General features: G+C 42.7%; 1 protein-coding gene and 1 long non-coding RNA gene across 4 annotated transcripts in view; one reads left to right on the forward strand and one right to left on the reverse strand.

The window, feature by feature from the left end:
• COL23A1 (collagen type XXIII alpha 1 chain) overlaps positions 1-18,284 on the forward strand; it is a 291,209-nt gene extending 272,925 nt beyond the window's left edge. The window contains exons 17-29 of the mRNA XM_014521404.2: positions 1,673-1,726; positions 2,696-2,740; positions 3,200-3,289; positions 4,341-4,403; positions 5,422-5,463; positions 5,962-5,988; positions 6,607-6,678; positions 6,794-6,847; positions 7,474-7,500; positions 8,052-8,105; positions 8,888-8,974; positions 11,773-11,811; positions 13,920-18,284. Of these exons, the coding sequence (XP_014376890.1) occupies positions 1,673-1,726; positions 2,696-2,740; positions 3,200-3,289; positions 4,341-4,403; positions 5,422-5,463; positions 5,962-5,988; positions 6,607-6,678; positions 6,794-6,847; positions 7,474-7,500; positions 8,052-8,105; positions 8,888-8,974; positions 11,773-11,811; positions 13,920-13,970 (705 nt within the window). The 3' untranslated portion in view covers positions 13,971-18,284. The remainder of the gene's footprint in view (positions 1-1,672; positions 1,727-2,695; positions 2,741-3,199; positions 3,290-4,340; positions 4,404-5,421; positions 5,464-5,961; positions 5,989-6,606; positions 6,679-6,793; positions 6,848-7,473; positions 7,501-8,051; positions 8,106-8,887; positions 8,975-11,772; positions 11,812-13,919) is intronic.
• On the reverse strand, positions 301-20,645 carry LOC112550809. 3 transcript variants are annotated; one of them, XR_003094824.1, is made up of 5 exons: positions 20,278-20,645; positions 4,334-4,510; positions 2,672-2,720; positions 1,790-1,962; positions 301-1,327 (listed from the first exon to the last, which is right to left on the reverse strand). It is a non-coding gene; the product is annotated as an uncharacterized LOC112550809 (long non-coding RNA). The 3 variants fall into 3 exon arrangements; XR_003094823.1 differs by having other exon boundaries at positions 2,429-2,720; XR_003094825.1 differs by lacking the exon at positions 2,672-2,720.
• Between the last annotated feature and the right edge of the window lie 1,561 nt (positions 20,646-22,206).

Here is a 22,206-nt window from a genome sequence, read left to right on the forward strand (position 1 = left end):
AGCAATGGGATGAACCAAATAGGATCTATCAAGTCACAGCCTAAACAGAGCAGGCTAAATTCTGCCTTCCCTCCCCATCTGTGCAGTTCTCCTGAGGATAGCGAGGTCACTAAATGAAGGCACTGTCTGCCCCGGCTCTACATGGACTAAGCAATGTTAATTCATAAGGAAACTTCTGCTGTTCCTGTGAAGGAGGATTATACCCTTCATCTATAACCTGTGGCCGTGCCATGGAGAAAAGGAGTGAGACTGAGCTTAGTGCTGCTATTTTAACTGAGATGAGAGAAGTTGAATGGAATAAATAATTTAATTGCAGACACATTTGAAAACCATCCTAATTGTTTTATAACAGGCTGCAGGGAGACACAAAGTGATGGTAATTACTGTATGCCAGATGTCTGCATGGGTTGCCTTGACAGAAGAGCACAGCATGTGGCTTTGTGAGTGGAATTTGTGGACTGAGTTCACTGGAAAGGGTCCATCCAATGTTTGGCGACTCAGTCAACTAACAATGACTGATGGCTCCTTGGTCTGCATCCTGCCCCGTGTGTTGCATGGTGAGATGGCTCAGGGGCAAATCAGTAAACTGCCGCTGACTCTGCCTTTACCGCTCTGCTGCTTGTTAGTTACGTTGCCTGTCTGCCCACTCACTTCTTTTTTTAGTAAACACACCTCGTAAAAAGTGACTGCCTTGAAGAGTTTAAAACATGAACAAACATTGCAATGTGAACCACGTTAATAATGGAAACGAGGGGCTCAGAATAACAAAGCGCCAATTAGTTCCACACTAGGTGGGTGGGTGTGCAATCCAGTGTCTCTTTGGGTTCGTTTACAAATGACAAAATATATGTCCCCGTCAAAGGGTTGTCAAACATCCTGTCTGTCAGAGTCTCTAGTAAGGATAACAGTTTGCAATGGCCTGCAGGATTTCCGCAGAAGCTTGGGAGGGTTTTCCTGTTGTGTTAGCATTTTGTATTTCAATTTTTCTTTAATCACATTGCTGTGGTCTTAATAGGTTAATGTTTTATTTCCTGGTAGAGTGGGGCTGAATGGGTGGGAAGGTTCTCCAGCTGTACCTTTGATAAAGTTATCCTGTATACCCAGGTTATTGTACCCCTGAACCAGTGGGCCCAGAGAGCTGTTGCATCTCCTTCAATAGAGGCTCCAAGAAGAGGCTAGATAAGCTTCCGTGCATACAGGTTTAGGGACAGTGCCTCCTGCCTTCTGCAGAGAGCTGGACAAGATATGACTGATGAAAGTTGCTTCTAATCTGATGACTCTTCCTGGATATTATCATTCTCCATAGGATGTCTCCCCAGAATGTCTCCTGTAACCAGCAAAGAGAGCAGAAGGGCCTATGGCAATAAAGCAGTTTTTTGACCAGATTTCTCTCTACAGCTAGATCCTTTTGCCTTTTAATCATGCATAGTACTGAAACACCCAAGGTTGGATACAGATTTAGGGAGTTAAAGTTTCCTGTGCGAAACACCCTGGTCTTGGCTGACATTGTCGTGGCTATTTGTGCCACTGCACATGTTACAAATATTTACTGTAAATCTGGATCAAAAGCAGCACTCCTGGCTGATCCCCAGAAGCAAAGTGAACATGTGCAGAATTAGTAATGGTGCTTTTGGCAGTTGTGTTTACACCAACTTTCTTTGTTGTGTTACAGGGTCCACCTGGTCCCCCAGGACCTCCCGGACCTCAAGGAGCCCCAGGACCGAAGGTTAGCGTGACCTCTGTTATGCAGACAGTAACCCACAGCATGGGGCACACAGCGGCTACTCACCACATCCTCATGTCAAGCTTCTCTGTGTATCGATAGGGGTTTTCCATGTGGAACAGTGGGTGGATGCATCCCCCTGTGACAACAGCTTTTAGCAAGGCTGGACAAATGTGTCTCATAGCACAAAAGGCGACATGCAGGAAAGGTTTTGATATTGGGCATCTCCACTTCTGAACCTGTATGCAGGAGAAGGAGCATTACAACTTGTGTCTGAACAAATAGAACCCTTTTACTTGGATGCAGGAGCATATTTGTTCTTTTGTGCCATTACTGGTCTGAAACCCTTTAATGAATGAGGGCACCACACGGGAGAGTCCGTGGGCAGATTCATGGATCATGGGTGCAGTCTTGGTCCCACTGAAATCAAGTGGACATTTTCCATTGATCAGTGGAAGTCTGGATTTCATCATTGATCAAGACAATGCATGTGAGGGTGCAATACACTTAGCTATTGATACTCACAGGTTCTAGGTTGAGCTTATTTCCTCCTGTTGGCAGCTCTGCTAATGAGGTTTAGCACATCTTAGTATTTTCACATGCACATCTCTTAGTTACAAAACTAGGGTAGAATATTTAGTCAGTAAGTAGTAAATAATAGTTAACTGGTTATTATTTCTTTAAAACAAGCACGCATAAAAATACCTTGCTAGGGAGAGGTATTAGCATGGTCCAGCTCTTAATGTTCCTCTTTCCTTCAGCACAATTCAAATTTTCATTGAGTTATGAAACCTGGCACTTCACTTGAAAAACACAGATGTCATTTTCTACCTCAGGCTGCTCACGAGCCTTACAGTACTGAGGAGCTGCCCTCCATCACGTCTGGTGGATGGATACCCAAATGGAGAATTTCCTAGTGTACAAAATGCTTTTAAAAAAAATTCTGACCTTTATTCCTTTGTGCTACTTCAGGGAGAGCTTGGATTGCCTGGGCCACCTGGAGTTGATGGAGAAAAAGTAAGTGGGATACAGTTTTATACAATGAAACACTATGTTGTGGCAGGCAGTGGTGTAGCTGAAAGGTCTTTCCATTGGCCATGGATAAGTGCAGCTTTCAGTCTGAGCAGGCAAAGAAAACAGTCTGTATTCTGTGGCATCAGCTTGTTCATCTGTTTTCCTCTGAATTCATTTTCCTTTGCTGAGACTCCTTCAGTTTATAAGAAATTGTTTGCATCCAAGATGGTGGATTTAAATGGTTTATTTTACAAGTAATTTGAGACGGTCTGTAATTCTTTAATAAACGTTTAAAATCTTAAATTGCTGTCTTCACGACAAAAATCAGTATTTCCACTGTTTAATGTTAAAGCATGCTTCCTGTGTTCTGAAGAATATAAAGAATTAAAAGGCAGATGTGCCTGTTGTTCTTTTAAAAATATATGTAGCTCTCTTCTAATGAAGCTCTGTTGTACACTGTAGGGTCCTAAAGGATCTAAAGGAGATGCAGGAACCCCTGGGGCAATGGGACAAAAAGGAGAAATAGGAGAAATGGGCCTCTCTGGTCCACCGGTACGTGTCTCTGTCAATGTGCATAAGCCGCTTATTGCTTTAGCCTATTTGGTTTCCCAAGATGTTACGTGTCTTGGCATTTAATTAGCTTGTGATGCCCCTATCAAAACAATGTTGCTGTTAACAGGGAGGACTCCTAAGCTCTTCATTTCCCCATTAGCAGTACTATTTATGCCTTGGTATGGTAAAACTCACCATGAGCCACTGAAAATATTTGCAAATGGCATTGCCCACCTAAAGCTGCTATTAAATGCAGTAAGTGATCTGCTAACAGTAAGCACAGATAATTGTCTGAATAAAAAGGGGCACATCTCTAGCAAGGAGTATGGGGACTGAGTTGTATTTGAATGTTAATGGGCTAAAAGCTGTCCTCGCATCTCTTCCTCAACAGTAATGCTGTGACCATTCAAGTTGGATACAGCTATTATTGTACAAGTTTGGGCTATGCCTCTGTCCAACCGTAAAACAGAGTGTCTAGATCTTGGTAAATACGACGAAAACTCATTCAAGGGGGGGGGGCAGAATTACATTGATTTATGAAGCAGTAATGTGTCACATTTAACAGTTCTCAGTGGAAGCAGGTTCTCAAACAACATAGTTTGTATAGACCCTTGCAAAGCATTTATGTGGGTCTTTAATTCCCAATTAAGTCAGTGAGATTTAGGCCCATACATAGAATAAAGCTGTGCTTAGTTGCTTTGCTGAATGGGAACCATGAATGTAAGTGGGCAATGGTGCAAGGCACTTGGAAATCAATGCAGCTTTAGGCAGACAGGCATGAACAATGCGCAGAATAAGATCTGAATCTTGGTCTGTTCCACCCCCGACCCTCAGCAAGACAACTGTAACAGTGGCTTTCCCAATACAGAGCTATGCTTAAAAATTGGGTAGGGGAGGGAAGACGCTTTCATACTCGCTCACAAGCAACAGCCTTGCTGAAGCAAATGAGAATTACTTGAAATAAGACTTCAGGATAAGGGAAGGGAAATGTATTTTTCTCTCTTTATCAGCATATCGGGAGATCTAGATTATGACTGTTCTTACCGTTTAGGGAATTGATGGACCAAAAGGAGAAAAAGGAGAAACTGGATCCCCATGCTTGCAGAATAATCACGTAAGATATTAGCTTACAATGGCTATGAGGCCCTCGGTCATAGTGAGGTCAATCTCATAAGAAATCAGCGTGTGCAAGAACTGGAGTTAAATCTTCAGTATGGATACCTGTAGGGTAAATGAGCAGAAAAGGCATTTGAATTCCAGATGTGCTTTTCACTAGAACTGCTGCACGTTTTCATTGCAAAGTAAAGTCTTGTGGCACATCTTTTATAAGGCAACAAAGTTAGACATTTGCTTGTTTTAGAACTTGTGTCAATCAAGAATTTTCTTACTAGGAGGGTAGTGAAGCACTGGAACAGGCTACCCCGAGAGGTGGTGGACTCTCCATCCTTGGAGGTTTTTAAGACCTGGCTAGACAAAGCTTTGGCTGGGATGATCTAGTTGGGGCTGGTCCTGCCTTGAGCAAGGGGTTGGACTAGATGACCTCTTGAGGTCCCTTCCAACCCTAAATTTCTATGATTCATTCAACTAGAAATATTTTATTATATCCTGTTCTGAAAAGTTTTTGTGAATATTGCAGCTCTGTAAGATTTTTTTAATCTTTTTGTTTGCTTTACCATTTTTAAGGAAATTATACTGATAGTTTTAGTTAAAGCTTTGTATGAGTGACAAGAGAACAGAGATGATCTGCATTCGGAACTGAGCAGGAGGGACAGTATTTCAAAGAAAATTAGAAAAGTTCTATTTCTCTTGCTTCCGTTTTGTGACTAGCAAACGCGCTGAATTTGAATATTTTCTTGGGTTGTTTAATGTCTAAAGCTAGGCAAGCCCTTGATGAATATGTAATGAATTTGTTAACTTGCTCTACAGAAAAGAGTGTTATTAGTTTAAAGTTGTTATGGCCATCTTTGCTGATTAACAGGGCAGAACACTGCATCATGTGACAGTGATTCAGTTCCATGTGAATTTTCCATTTTTAAACTGTTTGTTTCCTTTGGCATATTTACAATACAGATAGGCCTATCTAAACTAGTGTATCTAGTCACTTTATTATATCGTGGCATTTCTTTATGCAGATCATACCTGAGCCAGGACCTCCTGGATTGCCGGGCCCTATGGTAAGACTATGACAAAGTAGCACATACAGTAGACAAGAACTGAGGCTTCATAAACATGATAAATGTGTTTTAGGAGTAGGTCTCTTCTTTGCACTTCAGTTTGCCATGCACGGTCTGAGTGGCTAGAGACAAATGGACTGTAAGGTGCTTCCAAACTAACTACAGGATGATTTCTTGGATCCTTTAGAACAGGGGTCGGCAACATTTTTGGGCAGAGTGCCAAAAACACCCACAACTTCAACCTGTAAGATGTTGGCATGCCAGGGGCGGATGGCAGGGGAGCCACAAAGGGCCTGATCCTTGTTGAGGCCAAAAAACAGAGTCCTTGACAAGAAATGTTTGAGATGAAATGATTAGGTACAGAAATAATCGTCCCAGACAGACTCATAGTGTTAACAAACAAACAACCACCTGAGCAAGCAAACACAAAAGATTTGGGAACAGATCTTCATTGGTATGTAAACCTGGTTTTCAGACACCCCGTTCTCTTTCCTGCAGGGTCCTCCAGGGATCCAGGGGCCTAAGGTGAGTCAGTGCATTATATGTTTGTCACACAATACTTCCAGGCTGCCAGGGCATTATTTAGAGAGAACACAAGGGGCTCTGATCAGAGGGCTGATAAGGGTGCTGGTCACCGAAAGCATCCTCTGACTGCTGTTGGGAGTTGTAGGCACTCGGTGGTGTTGAAAATAAGGCAGGTGTTGTATGAGGAGGACTTCCTCCAAATGGATTTATGAACTTGGGGCTGCTTTGTCGTTCTGCTTGCAAGCAACAACATAGTGCTACGCCCGATCTCACAGCTTCTGTGTTTATGCCTTTACTTGCACATATTACTGGTCTGACAGCTAAATGCAAAGTCCTTCAATGAAGGGAGGGGAATAAACACCTGTCATGACATACGGTGCTCTCTCCTGTGTTTACATGAAGATAGGATTGATGTACTCATTGGTCTCTTACAGGTCTAAGTACCGTGATCCTGCGCATGGACCACGCCAGTAACTTTCTGTTGGACCTGGACCTGCCCTCAGTCATGCACCAGGGCACAATTCCTGTTTCCTTTAGTGGCAGTTTTGGTCAAGCGTATGACAGCAGACACTGTCCAGTACTGTGCCCTCAGTGAACCTCATTCTCTTTTTCATGCAGGGTTTAGATGGCGCAAAGGGAGAAAAGGGAGACAGTGGTGAGAAAGGAGCAAGTGGTGATGTTGGGCCACCTGTAAGTAGGCTAGTTTTTTTATGTCTGATACCTCCTAAATTCTAGCCTTTGTGCTACAAGCAATCTTTCAGGAGTGCTTTTCCAAGTCCTTCTCAGAGGTTGTTTTTCTTTCCAGGGTCCTCCCGGTTCCCCTGGACTTATTGGTTTACCAGGTACCAAAGGAGAGAAGGTAATCATTCCAGGGGAAAGGGGAGATGAAAGTATATTGTGATTTGAACTAACTGGTTAAGAGGGTGCATGCCCCCCATCCAGTCCAGGATACAGTCTGGATTGGACTCCTGGGTCACAGGTGCTATGGTATGAATGACTGACTAGCTGTCCTCTAGTGCAAGTACAAGGGGTCTCTGTTTCAGGAGCAGCAGATCCAAGCAACCCCAATGTTTTCAGTTACTCCCTATGAGTTGGAGGTCAGTAGAGTTGCATCAGGTACAATTCTGGCTGATCACTCACAATCGCAGTGGACTCCAAGCAGTCCTGCTTGGTTTATCCACTTTATCCAGTAAAATGCATTTGCTCCTAAGGAGACATGGCAGTGACACTGAGAAATCATTTGCCTACTGGAAGGGAAAAGAACCTTTTCTTCTAATTCTCCCCAGCACTTGTTTGCTTGGTATATTAGTTTTGTACATAATACTCAATCCTGCAATTGAACCCACACCTGCAAGGTGTTTGCCTTAGGTTATACGAAGATGCACGCTGTACTTGGGACAGTATTTCTCCAACTAAGTCATCAGTCTGCAGACAACAGACCAGACAATTAACATGGCACCTTCTTTTCTATTTCTACAACTCTAGGGGAAGCCAGGAGAGCCAGGGTTAGATGTAAGTACTTGATCTGTTACGTTAATTGTGGCACCAGGAGCATCAGTAATGTGCATGTGAAATTTAAATGATTGGCATTTCAGTTTTACAGACAGTTGCTTTCTAACACTTTATGTCCCATTTAGAATTAAATCCATTGTGACCAATGGCTGGTTTGATGAAGGAGGAATGGATTAGTTGCATCACACACTGATTGTAGCCATAAGACCTCTTGTCTCCCCAGTGCATGTCGCCCTCCTACACTTCCGTTTTGTGCCACCTAATGACTGAGGAACTTTTTTTTAATTAAGTATATCTATATCAGACCCAATAAAATCAAAATTCCTAAGATATAAGATGCCATCATGGTATACTAAACCCCCACCTTTCTGCAAAGAAGTCCCTAATGTGCAAAAATGAACAACGGGAAAAATTCACATTCATAGCCACTGATGCTGGCATTTAAAATAGATGGGGTGGTCCTAACTGATCTTGTGAGCAAGGCTGTATGTAATTTGAGTTGTTGGAATTAAACTTACAAATCTTTTCCCCGTTTCAAACTGTCTTGGTAGGGTTTCCCAGGTCTAAGAGGAGAAAAAGGAGAAAAAAGTGAAAGGGGAGAGAAGGTGAGAACATGTCACATCTTTCCTGGTCACAAAGGGCCAGATCCTGTCTGTGCGGCCTGCATAACGAAGCCAAGAAGTTCTACCTAACTTTGCCCAAAGTTTATTCTCAAAATCTCTTTAAGTTCTGACACTATTGCTGTCTTGCCCAAGCAAGACCCCAGTGAAAATTTGAGTCAGTGACTCGGGTGCTCTAGATGTTAAGACCCCTTTCAAACTTATTAATACCAGTGCACTTGTAACATGGGTAAGGACAGTGGCTGGGTCAAAATCCATGTCTCTTCTACCTCGCACCTTACTAAGGCCTTAGGCATTCCACTGACTAAGGGGAGCAGGAATAGAGTCATTTAAAAAAAAGGAAACACTTCAAAATTATTGATTAGAAATTAAGTTGCACCAGACAGGGAGCTGGGAATGTAGGAATACCTGGGAGCCCTGGCTGAGCACAGAGCTTTATCCCTTGGAAGCTGCAACCCCTGTGGTTTCCAACCTCCCAATTCAGAGGTAGCTGGGAGCCTGGCAGTTCTGGGTCCCCAGCTCTCTGGGAGCCCACCAGGCACTGCCAGTTGGGTGGGTATGAACTGGCAGGAAAGCAGGCAGATCTTTGACAGATGCCTGTCCAGCTGCTGACAAAAGTGAATGAGAGCCAGCCTTTTCTGACAAGAAAAAGTTCCAGCAGAATTTTTCTGACCAGCTTTAATTTGGGGTGTTGCTTTTGTTTAAATCAAACCATTGCCCTTGAGGCCTATTGCTTGAAGCCACCTTCAACTCTTTTGTGTCCACAGGGAGAAAGAGGAATACCAGGGAGAAAGGGAGCCAAGGGGCAAAAAGGAGAGCCAGGCCCTCCTGGACTGGATCAGCCGTGCCCAGTGGTATGTGTTCATCTTGCAGATGGGAAATAGTTCGAACTGAAATGTTTAAACAGCTTTACCTTACATGTAATGGTTCCCAGAGTACCATTACTTCCACAGGCAGCACAGCCAGCGGAGGGTGATGCTTGAGAGTCCTCTTATCTTTCACTAGATTGGAGCAGGTTTCCATTGATTTTTTTTTTCACTTTTTTTTCTTTCTTTTTGTTTGCCCTGCTGAGATCAAAGCTGTGATATATTGTTCCCCTTAATGACCCATCAGAACAATGAACTTTCACAGTACATAGCTCAGTCTTTTAAAAAGGTGTTACGTCTTCTAGCCTCCGCATGTCTCTCTCTCCAGATCCTGAATGTGTTGGGATGACATGATACTGAGGGAAATTTCCTCCCTGGTATAAGCAGGACAAGCTAATGTTGGCTTCTGGTGGATCACCTTTCTTCTCTTAGGGATGGACACAGGAACCATTTGCTGGTACAGTGAAAGAAGCAGGATTTTATCATGCCTCAGCTGTTCTGTTGTAACTGCCCGTGTGTATGCTCTTACCCCATGATATGTAGAAGCTAACCCACAGTACCTAACTTCTCTTTCACTGTGGGCTTAGTTTAGCTTTCACCTACCACAGGGTAAGAATGATCACATTGGCAGGTATCCGGAGCAGCTAAGGCATGATAAAGCCCTGCCTGCTTCTAACCCATTGTAGGTTGTCCATGTGTCCATACCTTCAGTGTGCTAAATCATCTTACTCATGTTTTTAATTTCACTGTTACCAAGATGAATTTCTGGCTAGTCTTTCTCACATCCTACGCTTATTTGATGACGTTCTTTGTGGTGAATTTGCTGCTGGGAAATGACTCTGAGGCCTACGCTTTAGAAACAGATGTCAAATAATGTGAAACCACATTCTTTCCCTTCCTGATGAAATCGCTCTATCTGTCCAGGTAACATTTCTGTGTCCCTTATCGTTCTCAACAAGCAGTTACTTTTTAAACAGGGAGACCGTAATATTAAAGGCGACAAAGGGGAGTCAGGCTTCCCAGGCCTGGAGGGTGTGAGCCTGCCTTGCCCTTTGGTATAGTATCTCTGCTCCTTTTCTGTCTTGCATGCCCTTGTGCATGTGTCTGCACCTGCAAAGCCCTTTTCATTCTGAACACATGCATCCATCCATTCCCCCTAAGGAGAGAAGGAAAGGCAGGTTAGATGTGTAGCTTGTCCTCCATGTTATAGTTGGCAAGTCAGCAAGTTGAAATCCAAAGGTTATCTGAAGAGGCCTGTGCTTGGCTCTGCTGTGGGAAGTGACCGTTTACATGGCCAACCGGAAGAGTTCATAGGGAAGAATGCATCAGAAAATGATGCCCGTGTAGACTATCTGTAGTTGTGTAAAGCAGCCAAAGGGCACAACACACTTATTCTTTCCCAGCGCTAAATAGGTTTCACTTGTATTCAAGAAATCAGATGTATATGGCAAGCCCCAATAAAATCCTGACGCTTGCTTCTCAGAGATGTTATATTTACCAAAGTGTTTCTCATTGTAATTATTGGGAATGCTTCAACACGGGTAAATACTGTGGAGTAGTAAATCTGATGTATGTGATCTCATACCTCAGCAAAATGTAACTTGTCGATGCAGTATTTATGTTTCCTAATTACAAAGTATGGAAGTGGACTTTAATGGTTTGCAGACCCTTCCTTCAAGTGGTGTCACTTCATTTCTTGGCCTAGGCTGCTGAAGCATGTTGCGGTGTTCTGTTGAATAGATTTTCAGTCCAGAACCGGATAGCACGATCCCTCTGTAGAGTTTGCAAACTAGGTGTAGAAAGTGCCTTGTGATTCTGTGGGGGAAGAGACTACCTAAACATAGGTGATTGTTACTGTTGCCAAAAATGAGGATGTAAGCTGCATATTTGTAATGAAGAGATACTGGCAGCCCAAGAGTTACCCTGACTGCACATGTAATAGATAATTCTTACTAGTTCTGTGGGAGCACTGTGTCCTCACCGTTGTTTTATGCACAGAAGGCACATACAGAAATGGACATAACGCTCTTCAGAAGCTGAATGTTCATGGCTTTATCACCTGTTCCTCCCAAGGCATCTCTGAATTAGAGAGTTGGTTCATATTTAGTGAGGTCCTTTCCTCTCTCTAGGGGTCCTGCATGTCATTGCATTTTCCCTTGTGATAGCAAAGTTGTACCAACTTCCTGATTGCTACAGGTCTATGATGCCTCTGTCTGTGGTTAACTAGTCTTTTCTCAATTACTCCCACTGAATAGTTGGCTACTCCATGAGTCTTCCCATTGAAATCAGTGGGGCAGGTCAGGATTTCTCAACAGGACTGAGTACTGAAGGGTCCAGTTCAGAGAAAGAGAGATCGCTGGGGAAAAAACAGCTGAAATCGGCATGCTACCAAAAGGCATTTCCCATGTCCTTCCCTCCACACATGTTTCTGATTGCAGAAATCACAACCTTTTGAGTCAGGTTGTGAAATGAATTCACCGGGATTCCAGATGTTCTGTATGTTTTTACAATGTTTTTCTGAATGTACAAGAAAACAGTCACGTAATTTTTTTTTGGTGCTAATGCAAATTAGAATGAGATTACTCCTGATACACTAATTATCATACTTATGTTTACATTTGTGCAGTTATAATGTGTGTGCAGTTATAATGTGTGTTTCTGCATGTCATTAGAGTTTGTCTTGGTAAGCTGTGTAGCTGAATCTTGTACCTTCATAATGAATGAGTTGGATTTTGTTTTTCACTGCAATTTCCAACAGAAATTAAACTTGTGACTTAATTTTTCAGGGACCAGATGGATTGCCAGTACCAGGATGTTGGCACAAGGTATGATAAATATCCTGGATTACTGAATGGCTTGAATGTGATTGCATTTTGAGTGGGTAGCTTGTATTTGTGGACTATGCAACAGAGAACATATCTTGCATAGAAAATGCCATACTAGATAAGAGCAGTGATACTGGGCTACTGACTCTAACAGTGGTAGAACAAGATACTGCCCTGGAAATGCAAAATACTACATTGCTGTGAAGTACCCTTCCCGTAAATTTTATCTATAGAAGGGAGGGGTGGGGAGGATTCAGGCCAGCTGTAATTAAACCTCTGATTTTGGAAATCAGTAGCACCAATAATCAGGTTACTTTAGTTTATTCGCATGAGTAGTCCCCTTTTAGGTCAAAGGGGTCACTCGTGTGACCAAGCTACTTGTGCAGAGCTTTGCTGACTTAGGCCCTGAGTCACTGATCTCGTTATACCTGATATGTAGATACAGTGACACTTCCCTACATTCAGCTGTCCTAAATTACGTGCTCAAATAAATGCACTTATTAAACATGGAGGCCAGGTTTTAAAAATGGGGGTTAGAGAGGGCAAGTGTAGGTGTCAAATAGCATGTGTGTGTGTTCTAGTTCGGAAATGCAATAAAATGGAGACAAATGCTGAAGGCAGTTTGTAAAAGTAAGAACTACTTTGAGGTTGAATTTTCTGTATTCTTCTACACCAAACCATGAGGCTATTCAGCCTAGAAATAAATTACAAATAAATAGTATTGCAATTATTTTTCCCGATGAAAAATCCTCCAATACTATCTGTGACCCACAAAGTATTTGAAAAACCTTCACTCTGAGAGCCCAAATGTCAAGTTTCAAGGCTGACCTAGTATTTGTGAAGTTAGTTAATTTTAGTGTACCAGGAAGGACAGAAGCTTAGTTCTGTACTACTAGACATCCCCTGGCACCTGATTAGTCCAGGTGTTTAGCAAGGAAAAATGGGTTTGAACTTAATTTTCATTCTTGCTTTACAGTGCTTTATTGTCAGGCTTTGCCCACACTATACCTTTAGCTAGGTATGCAACTGTTGGGTTTTTGGTCCCCTCAAAAGGCAGAAGCTAGGGCAGGGTGACACCTACAGGCTAACTCGTCCCCTCAAAGAGTTAGAAATAATTCAGCTTCACACAGCAGCTTTTCTACCATCAGATTTTTGCGTCCACGCCACCCTCCCCTCCCAGTGCTGCTTAATTGGGTCTGTATCAGTGCGTTTGGGACATTGTAGTCTGGTATCCCAGTGCCTCTCAGTGGGAGAGGAGATAGTGCTACATGACATGCCTCTAGTGGGTCAATACGTGCATTTCCAGCAATGCTTGCTAACGTATGAGACAGCTATGAGGCCAAATGCTTGGACCAGCCAAGAGGATGGTTACACCTGGAAAACAATGCTGTACATCTAATTGGAGGCTGGAACACACATGACAAACTAATGCTCAAGCAGCTAAGTGAGGTTACTAACCTGGTTTTAACTTGAACACAAAACAAAGTAAGATCGTATCACTAGCTGGTTACAAACTCAGTTAAAGTGGGGTAACGGCCTTCAAGTACCAGTGTTTAATTCTACAACAAGTCATCTGGCTCTACTTTAATATTAAAAAAAGTCAAGGGGGGCACAGCCTGTACAGTATTAACAAGTAATTGCTTGGCACTGAATGTAAAGCTGCATTTCCTACTGTGTAACTAAAATATTGTCTGTCTGTGTGTTCTTTTTCAGTGATCGCTAAGCATGAAGCATAAAGTGTGTAAATAGTAATGTGATATATTTTGTTCTTTTTTAATTTTTTGTAAAAAAAACAAAAAAACAAAAAACTTCAACAGTAATATATTGATCGTTTTTGTACTGGATGCTGTCATGTATGGACCTTTAAAATGCTCCGAAGTTTGTCAAACCTATAGGAGATGCATGATAACTTCAGGAGCTGATGATAAAGACAAAAACTGCAGTGGCTGGGAATGCAAGTAATTTGCTGCTAACGCTACTGTGTGGATGTGGACTAACTGAGCTGAGACAATGTGTTGCCTAGTGTGCCTTACAGCATGGAGGAGGGAGATCCCTGTGCTCAGTGTGGCTTTCAGCTCTGCCTTCCCATTGCACATGCCTTCCAAAAGGGTGAAAAACTCTGGCTGAAGGCAAAAAAGAAAAAAAGGATGCAGCCCTAGAAGTGGGAGAAGCTGCGGCCTTTGCACCTGGCAGAATCAAAGGAGGACTCTCAGCTTGCAGAGAGGGCAAGGCCCACACCATTTGCTGCTACGTGCTCCCACCAGGATGGAAACAGCAAGACTGTGATGAAGTACAGTTCCTCCAAGTACCTGTGGATGTTTCAGTGACTGTCAACAATGCTTCTCTCTCTTGGACAGAAACATCTATTTAACCTCCTGGGGCTGGGGTCTGAGGATATGCAAGTCTTGCTGGGGATTCCTTCTGTTTACTTCAGGATCTACAGGATTAAGGGGACTTGACCTGCCAACAGCTTGCCTTTCAAAAAGACTGTTCATGCTATTTGGTTTACAAGCTCAGGCATAGTGCGAGCTCTGCTAAAAGTTTCTTCCTTGAGCCACAGGGCACTTAAAATCGCAACCTGGGGTTCCCATAAGTTGGGAGTAGATGACAGTATGAAATACAGTATTCAGTCCCTTGGATAAGGTTTGTTTTGTCAATGTGATACAAGTTCATCTGCACTCTCCTGATTCTTCCCTTCCTCCTCCAATTCTCTGTCTCTTTGCTGCAAATAAATGTGGCCTCAGACTCACTCCATGCAGCCCAAACATTCAAAACCAGCCTGTGAGAGCTGAGATGATAATGGCCTAGTATTCCCATTCAGAGTGCTTCAGTCAGCTCCATCAGCTTCTGTTGAAGTGTGAACATCCTGAGAGGCTAGTTTCTCCTAACGGGATGGGAGAGGACTTCACAGTGGAGGCCGGTGACACTGGGAAGGGGGCAGACAAAACTCAGATGTACCGGTACACGATTTTGGTAATATTTCCTGCATCCAGCAAAGGCCATTCATTTTGGGATTCCCATCAAGGCTGGAAAAGCCAACCACATCCACCTTAACAGGTATCCTCCTTGGAAGATGTAGCTTAGGCCTGGCCTAATGAACCAACCATTCACAAACCCTGCACTAATAGGACACAGTGATTTTTGTAGGTGATGTGTTGATGGAAAGAGGCAGGGGAGGAAAGACCAACAGTGTAGAAGTAGGGCAAATGGGAGAAACTGAAGAGCAATGGCAGGAACAGCAAAGCAGAGCTGGCCTGGGAGAGCAGCTGTGGGTCCATGCCTGGATATGACTAGTGGCATTGCAATGGGCTACCCAGAGGTGGAGGGAAGGGAAGAGGTCAGCCTCTCGAAAGGAGCTGCAAAACTAGCTGAGAAGAGATAACTCTGAAAGAAAGAAGTTGAGGGCAGCGGTAGCATTGTCACCCCTTTGCCCTCTTCCCAACACATCATGTTATTTTATCATGGGACTAGAAGGGAGGTGATTTTTAACTCTCCTTATGGCACTGGCAAGACTAGTCCTAAAATAATGTATGTATTTCTGGTGGCCACTATTTGAAAATGATGATGAATAATTAGAGGGCACAGAAAAAAGCCCCCCACAATGATGCAAGAGTTGGAGAAAATGCCTAACAGTGAGGTTTAAGAGTTCAATCTATTCGCCTTAAGAAAGAGATTGAGAAGGGACTTGATTATGCTGTGAAAGTACCTTCACAGGGATGAAACACTGGGTCCTAACAGGAAAGGGCAGGTCACAAAACCAATCACTGGAGTTGAAGCAAAACAAAATCAATTAGGAAATAAGGTAATATTGGTCACAGCACCGCTGCTTACCCACGGGGACAAGTTTCCAAGGGAAGTGGTGGATTCTCTTGATGTCTTCAGTTCACAAATGGATGCCTTTTTGGAAGATGCCTTTTGCCAAGCAAATTACTGGTCTCAATACTAGGTGACGGGTTAAATGTGAGGGCCTGTGGTATGCAGGTCAGACTAGGTGATCTAATAATGCCTTGCAGCCAGAAACTTTATGACACTAAGTGGGGGGAGAAGGAAGGATGGTGAATCACGTTTTGCTGTATGTGGATACACTTGGCTTGATTTGAGCCCTGTGTTCAGGTCCTCATCCTGAGTCTGACAAGCATATTCAGGGTCATACTGAACTGAAGATATACAGAAGAATGGGCCCTGGGAGGATGCTTTACCTATGTGAGTCAACTTGGCGCACACTTAATTCCAGCTCTAATAACACGAGCAAAGTAATGTACTTGGAACTATGGGGCGCTTTTCATTAATGTCTCCAGGCATGCAGCTATTTCAGAATGATGTCTGTGACCCCTAGTCACTGCCTTCCTGTATTATAATTACTGGGTCCAGTTAGAAAAATCTCCTGGGAGCATATACAATCCACAGATGAAAGCCTGAACTGTAGGTACTCTTCATGGTAGATGCAAACTTACATAAGACTCAAGGAACTTGTCAGCCATGCTAGTTTTATATTATTTGTCTTGTGCTTTATGACTGTTAAGGCCTATACCATATGCTTTATTTTCCCTATAATTATATTGTTTAAAACTTGTATAAAGTCAGATAAATGAATAGGCCAAGAAACAGGAATTTAACCAACAATAAAAATGTCTTTTATTCCCTTCTAATTCATGAAGTTAACTATTGCCTTAAGTTAGCTAGAAAACTCCCTATGGCTTTTTGCCTTGGAAAAACTTCCCTTATGATCCCTGTTAATAAAGGTCCTAGATCCTGCTATGTTTAAAGTCAAGAGCAAAACTCTCATTACCTTCAGTAGGATGAGATCTGCTGGTGCTGCCTTAATGCACAGCAAATATTTACAGATGAAAGCAAAATTATCTCTTCCAATCCACATGGTGGGTTTCTACATCCTAAATGTTTCACTCATGCTGTCTGGGGCACGTCTCCACCATGGAGTGACTGCAGACAATGCAAGATACTGGAAATGTCCAAAAACGGTCTTCAGTGGAGACTGGAGAGGGAAGATTTTGTATAGGCTGACGGAAGCTAATTTTGCTTCTAGCTGCAGGATGCCCTGTAGCACTAATACTACAGCACAGTGCAACCTCCAAAGCTTTTAAAATGACATCAACTTTCTATGAAGAAATGCACAGACTTGTATGAAACAGCAGCCTGTGGCAGATCCAGTGTTTGTAAGCAGCAGTGATCGCTGCTCTGCCTGAAAGGCCTGTCAGTACGAAGTACTGGCCTAGCGCTTGCCAAGCTGCGGTTATGCTAAGACGGAAAAGCCTCTGCTGCTGCAGAAGCCTGGCGCAGCACTGGAGGCAGGGGCATCCTTTAGCTGAACAGTGCTCTCAGTTAGGGTGGATCCTTGCTCCATGCAGGGCAGACTGCAGGGGATTCCTAACCAGCCTCTACTGAGAATAGAGAATAACATTAAAGCTACCCTCATGGTTGATGCTGCAGGAGCTGTGGGGCCATCTCCGAGCATGAAGTGCTTTGGGCCAGTATCTGCTGGGCAGACTCCCATCTGCCAAGCCCCCTCCTCACTGAAGCAGTTGAAGCCTTTGCGGAGAGATGCTCTATGGAAAGCAGAGGCTGCAGAACCTAAGAAACTTGTTATATGCTGCTCCCCCCAGCCCCGTGTAACCAAGTCACACTGGTGATCTGCATCTAGGACTTTCCAGGCCTTACATGAGGTCCAAAAGCTGGCCCCACACATATTCCTTATTCAGTATATGATGCAGATTAACATCAACTGAATTAGAGGGACACCCTCGTGTCATATTAACAGTCAAAGGTGCAGGCAGAAAGGCTTATTCTCTAGATTTCCCAGGTGCTTTCCATGTACATAAAGCCTGGGTAGCTTTGTTAGACGAGAAATTGCTTTGTGACAATCAGGGAGAGAGATCTGCATTGCTCAGCAAGTTGTTTTCTACTTGTTTGGTTTGTTTGTTTGTTTCCTTTCCAAGATGCTGTAAAACCACATTTATGTAAATCTTTTTGATCAGTTTATTCCGAGTTCACAAACAGCACATGAAGATAAATCTTAATAATGGGCAGTGCTAGTAGCCTAGTCTAAACCCTTGGACCTCAGTAATTACATTACTGAGCACGATGGATTTCACTTTTTTTTCCAAGAATCAGCTCTTTCCGTATCTGACTGGAGAAGCTGCTTTATAGCCAAGCAGAGGAAGCAAGACTAAACATTACCACTAGATGTCAGTCAAACGAAAGATAAAAAATGAGGCTGCTTCTATATTTGAAATTTAGGTCATTCTGAGACTGATTTATCTTCAGCATTAAAATACTTAATATGTAAACTACATGTATTCATCAATAAACATGTATGTGATTTGGATAAAACACTTAAAAACTAGTCTTCATTGGGTGGGAAACAAAGCACAAATCAAATTCATGTTTCATAGTTTCATGTTGTTCATCTGGTTACGTACTATTCAGTTATGTAGCCTGAAGAGAAAAACAACCCCCCCCCCCCCCCCCAAAAAAGCCCCAGAGGCTTTTAGGAGACTGGTCTGGCTTGAATGAAACTATTAAAGTCTGAAGGATTTCATTATACTGCTGTTTAGCCCCTGATCACTCCTCAGATCATTACGCTTACCCTTTGGGCTATGCTTGGAGGACAGGTGCTTGCTCTCAGATTTGCTCCAGGTCCAATCCAATAAAAAAAATGACTGGATCTGGTCAGGTTATTAGCAATATCCTGTCTGTGCCATCCTGCAGTTTGGTCACACTGGGAAATGAGGTTTCTAATACTGGGCAGGAGAGTTCACTGAAGTACAGAAAACAAATCCTACCGAGTCTGATGGGTTCTGCAGCCAGTGCTCAGACAGCATCTACTTGCCTTGATGACGATGTAACAGAGTGAGAACGGGCATCAATCAGTTTAAATCCAGGTTTAATTCCAATTTAATTCCAGGTTCTTGCTAAAAGTTCCAGCAGTTTGTCAGGCCTTGCCTATGTAATATTTCAGGGGAATCTCCCAGCACCACTAAAGTGTGTTAATGAAGCATAGGCAGACAAGGTTCCTTGGGTGAATTTGATATCTTTTATTAGACCAACCCAAACGGTTGGAGAATAGTTATTAAGCAAGCTAGTGGTGCTCAACTTCTGGCCCATAGGGCTGTGTCATCTGGCCTGCGGGGCTCCCCTCGGGTTCAGAAATCTGGCAGTAGAAGAGTGGTGGCAGCATTAGTTGCTGCGGTTTCCAGAACCACAGCAAGTAAAGCTACCACCAGTCCCCTGCCACCAAGCTTGGGAGCTCTGCAAGCCAGATGACATGGCCCCACGTGCCAGATTGTGCTGGCATCCAGGTCCCTCCACTGCCAGATCCAGCATGCTGGATCAAGCCAACACATCAGATTGCACCTGTGCACCGACCCCATGCTGGATCTAGCCTGCAGATTGACCCTGCCCATGTGATCCTCCCTGCGGACTGGCCCCACACCACTTACCTGGCCTGTGGAGCCAGAAGGTTGACTATCAGGGTGTAGCATCATCTATGCTAGCAACAGTTGGGCTGTTCTGGGAGACTTTTCTATAATTCCCAGTGGGAGACGCTGTCTGGCCTTGTCTATTATTTGTCCAGTTATTTCCAATCTTGAACTCATGTTCAGTGTCTAGCATCTGGCAACATCAGGAGCCTCTGGTAGACCACTGCCTGCACGTTAACAGCCTGACAACGGGCCATCCTCTGATAGGGAAGTCGAAGTTTACAGCAGATCTGTTCACATGCTTGGTGGCTTAGCTGAGGAATGTCCCCCTCCATTCTGAGGTGGCAGAGAAAACCCAGTCCGACTCCAAACTGGAAACATTTCTAAACCTGGCACATATTTTCCCTTTCATAGTTCTATGGCAACACCTGGTGTTTGTAATCTATTTTATTTCTTCGTAGGCAGCTTCTTCTCTTTACACACCAATTCTGACATGTTCTGTGTATATATTATTTCTATGGTAATTTTCTCCTATGGTGTATTTAAAAACTGTCTGAGCGTTCCTTCTGATGGAAAAATGCAAATATTTTGTCTGTTTTCATGCAAACCAAAGGATAAAATGTTTCTTAGTGAGCTTTTCCTTTTTTAGATATTCTTGCTCTGTACAAGACACTGAAATGTGTGCAAGTTTGGAACTACAGGCCATTGATGTTAATGCTAAACCTGGCAAGTTTGGAATCTCTCCATAGCAAGATGTTTATTTGGCATGTGCCATAGAGAATTATCCAAATCATTACTCGTATGTTTTTAAGTCTGTTGCCATGATCATCTGCTATTAATAAGGCTGTATGTTTGTTATGACTTCCCTGAAAAGAAACCCAGCACTTTGAGTTGCCTCCTTTCCCCTTCCTTCTGCCAAGAGTTGTAGGACCAAATTTTCAGCAGATGTAAACTTGCTCAGCTTTATTGAATCCAACAAAACTGAGCCAGTTTTACACCTCCAGAGGATTTGGTTCATGATGTGTATTACCTCATCTGCTTGTGGCTGAGACGGGCTGCTTGAGCTTCTACAAACGTGGCCCCGGTTCCACAGTCAAATCCGTGTAAGGGGATCCTCGAACGCAGCAGTCCAGATGCACCTGCGGGATTGGGCCCTGAGTGCTCCCTGCAAGTTATGTAGGCGGGGAACAGGTTTTTCAGTCACTAGATAAACACCACTAAATCATTTCTAATTTGTTTGCAGTAAAATATAGGGCATAACCTCCAAACGCCCTGTAGCAAACAGCTTCGTTAAGATACTGTGGTCCCAGATTTATTCCCATTTTCTTGTCATGACAAACAGCCAGCCTTATTCAGCATAACTGTGTATGTATTCTGTTAGCAAGAAAATTCAATAAACAGAACTGTATTTCTAAAGTAGTATATGCTTGATAGATTAATTTAATGCTGCCCTCTAGAGGGTAACTTTGATAATAGCACATATCTTTTGCACAAGGGTGAATTCTGAAACATGAATCCTGGGGAGCAGGTGGATGTGTTTTTGCATAGTTCTATGGTCTAAAATACCTTTAAAATAATTGTGTGTATTGAAATAGCCCGCTTCATGCATTAGCTTTTTTTTTTTTTTTTTTTTTTTGCTGTATGGTGTTCCCCACGTCAGGAACCATACAACAAGCCTCTTGATTTTTCTAATGTCGCTCTCATGCCCACAGTTAATTAGCTGTACTTCATAGATATAAAAAAAATGTGCAGTAGATGCCAGCCAAGCTTCCATTTTTAAAACTATAAAGAAAAATCTCCCAAATATTTCTTGTTGGCAAAGGCATTATCTGGACCAAGCCAAATATCTAAGTGCTTAGGATTAAAAACTATAGACCAAAACACCTGCTTTAAAAATGTTCTTAGGTAAGTATTTGTAATAGCTGTGGTCCAATTCTGCTCACTGGAGTTGTTCTAAATTCACACCAGCATAGCTAAGAGTAGAATATGCCTCTGTATTTTAACACCTGTGCACATGAGAATAGAGTATAGCCTCAATATTGCTTTATCTCACAGTGTGAATGTGATTTTTTTTTTTTTTTTTTTTTTACTTAAAATGCAAAAATCTAAAACTCTTGGTTCAGAGATGATGCCTTTTATTAGATCAACTGAGAAATTGAAAAAAAAAAATCTTTTTCTGCAAGCTTTCGGGCTCTCTCACCCTCCATCAGGCTTAGGGGAATTTAAAGATGGTAAAAAGTCCCCATATGTAGGAACTTCATTTTTACATAGAGGAAGCTGAAGCTGTTTTTACTTGAGTATTTTTACCCATCACTGATAAAAAGCAGTCACTTTATAATTAAATACTGGTAATTGTTGGCATGTTTAACAGATAGAACTTCCTGCTAGCAAGGAAGATGGTCAAGAAAGTAATTATTTTCACAGATTTTAAAGTGCCCAGGTTACTTGAATGTGGACAGTGACCACAGATGTGGCACGTTGTCTTGGAAGTCATCATCTCTGGCAGCACTATCCATCAGCCTTTACACAGGAAAGAGGGGGTTTTGAACAGGTTTTGTCATTGTGATGAAAAATAAGCATTCCTCTAGGACCACAGAAAATGAAAGAGGAAAAACAACTAGTCACTTCACTCCTGTTCCACACCCAGCCTTATAAATCCCAGACATAAATCTAAATCCAGATTAAATACTTTGGCAACTATAGTTTCATCTTCTCTCCTTGACAACCTCTTGCAAACCAAAGTAAAGCACTTTTCCAAACATATAGTCTCACCCTTTCTTGCTCATAAGTTATTATTTTTAGGCCCCTGGCATATTTTACACTTAAAATGTGATTAACTGGTTAATCTTATTTTTTAAGTGTACCCCAGCCATATGTTCAGGCAATTAATGATGAAATAAAATTAAAAATGTAATATTGTAGTGGCTGATTTCTGTCACCCCTTAAACTGAACAGGCAG

This window comes from Alligator sinensis, unplaced genomic scaffold (assembly GCF_000455745.1).
Source record: "Alligator sinensis unplaced genomic scaffold, ASM45574v1 scaffold741_1, whole genome shotgun sequence".
In the NCBI taxonomy this organism is placed as follows: Eukaryota; Metazoa; Chordata; order Crocodylia; family Alligatoridae; genus Alligator; species Alligator sinensis.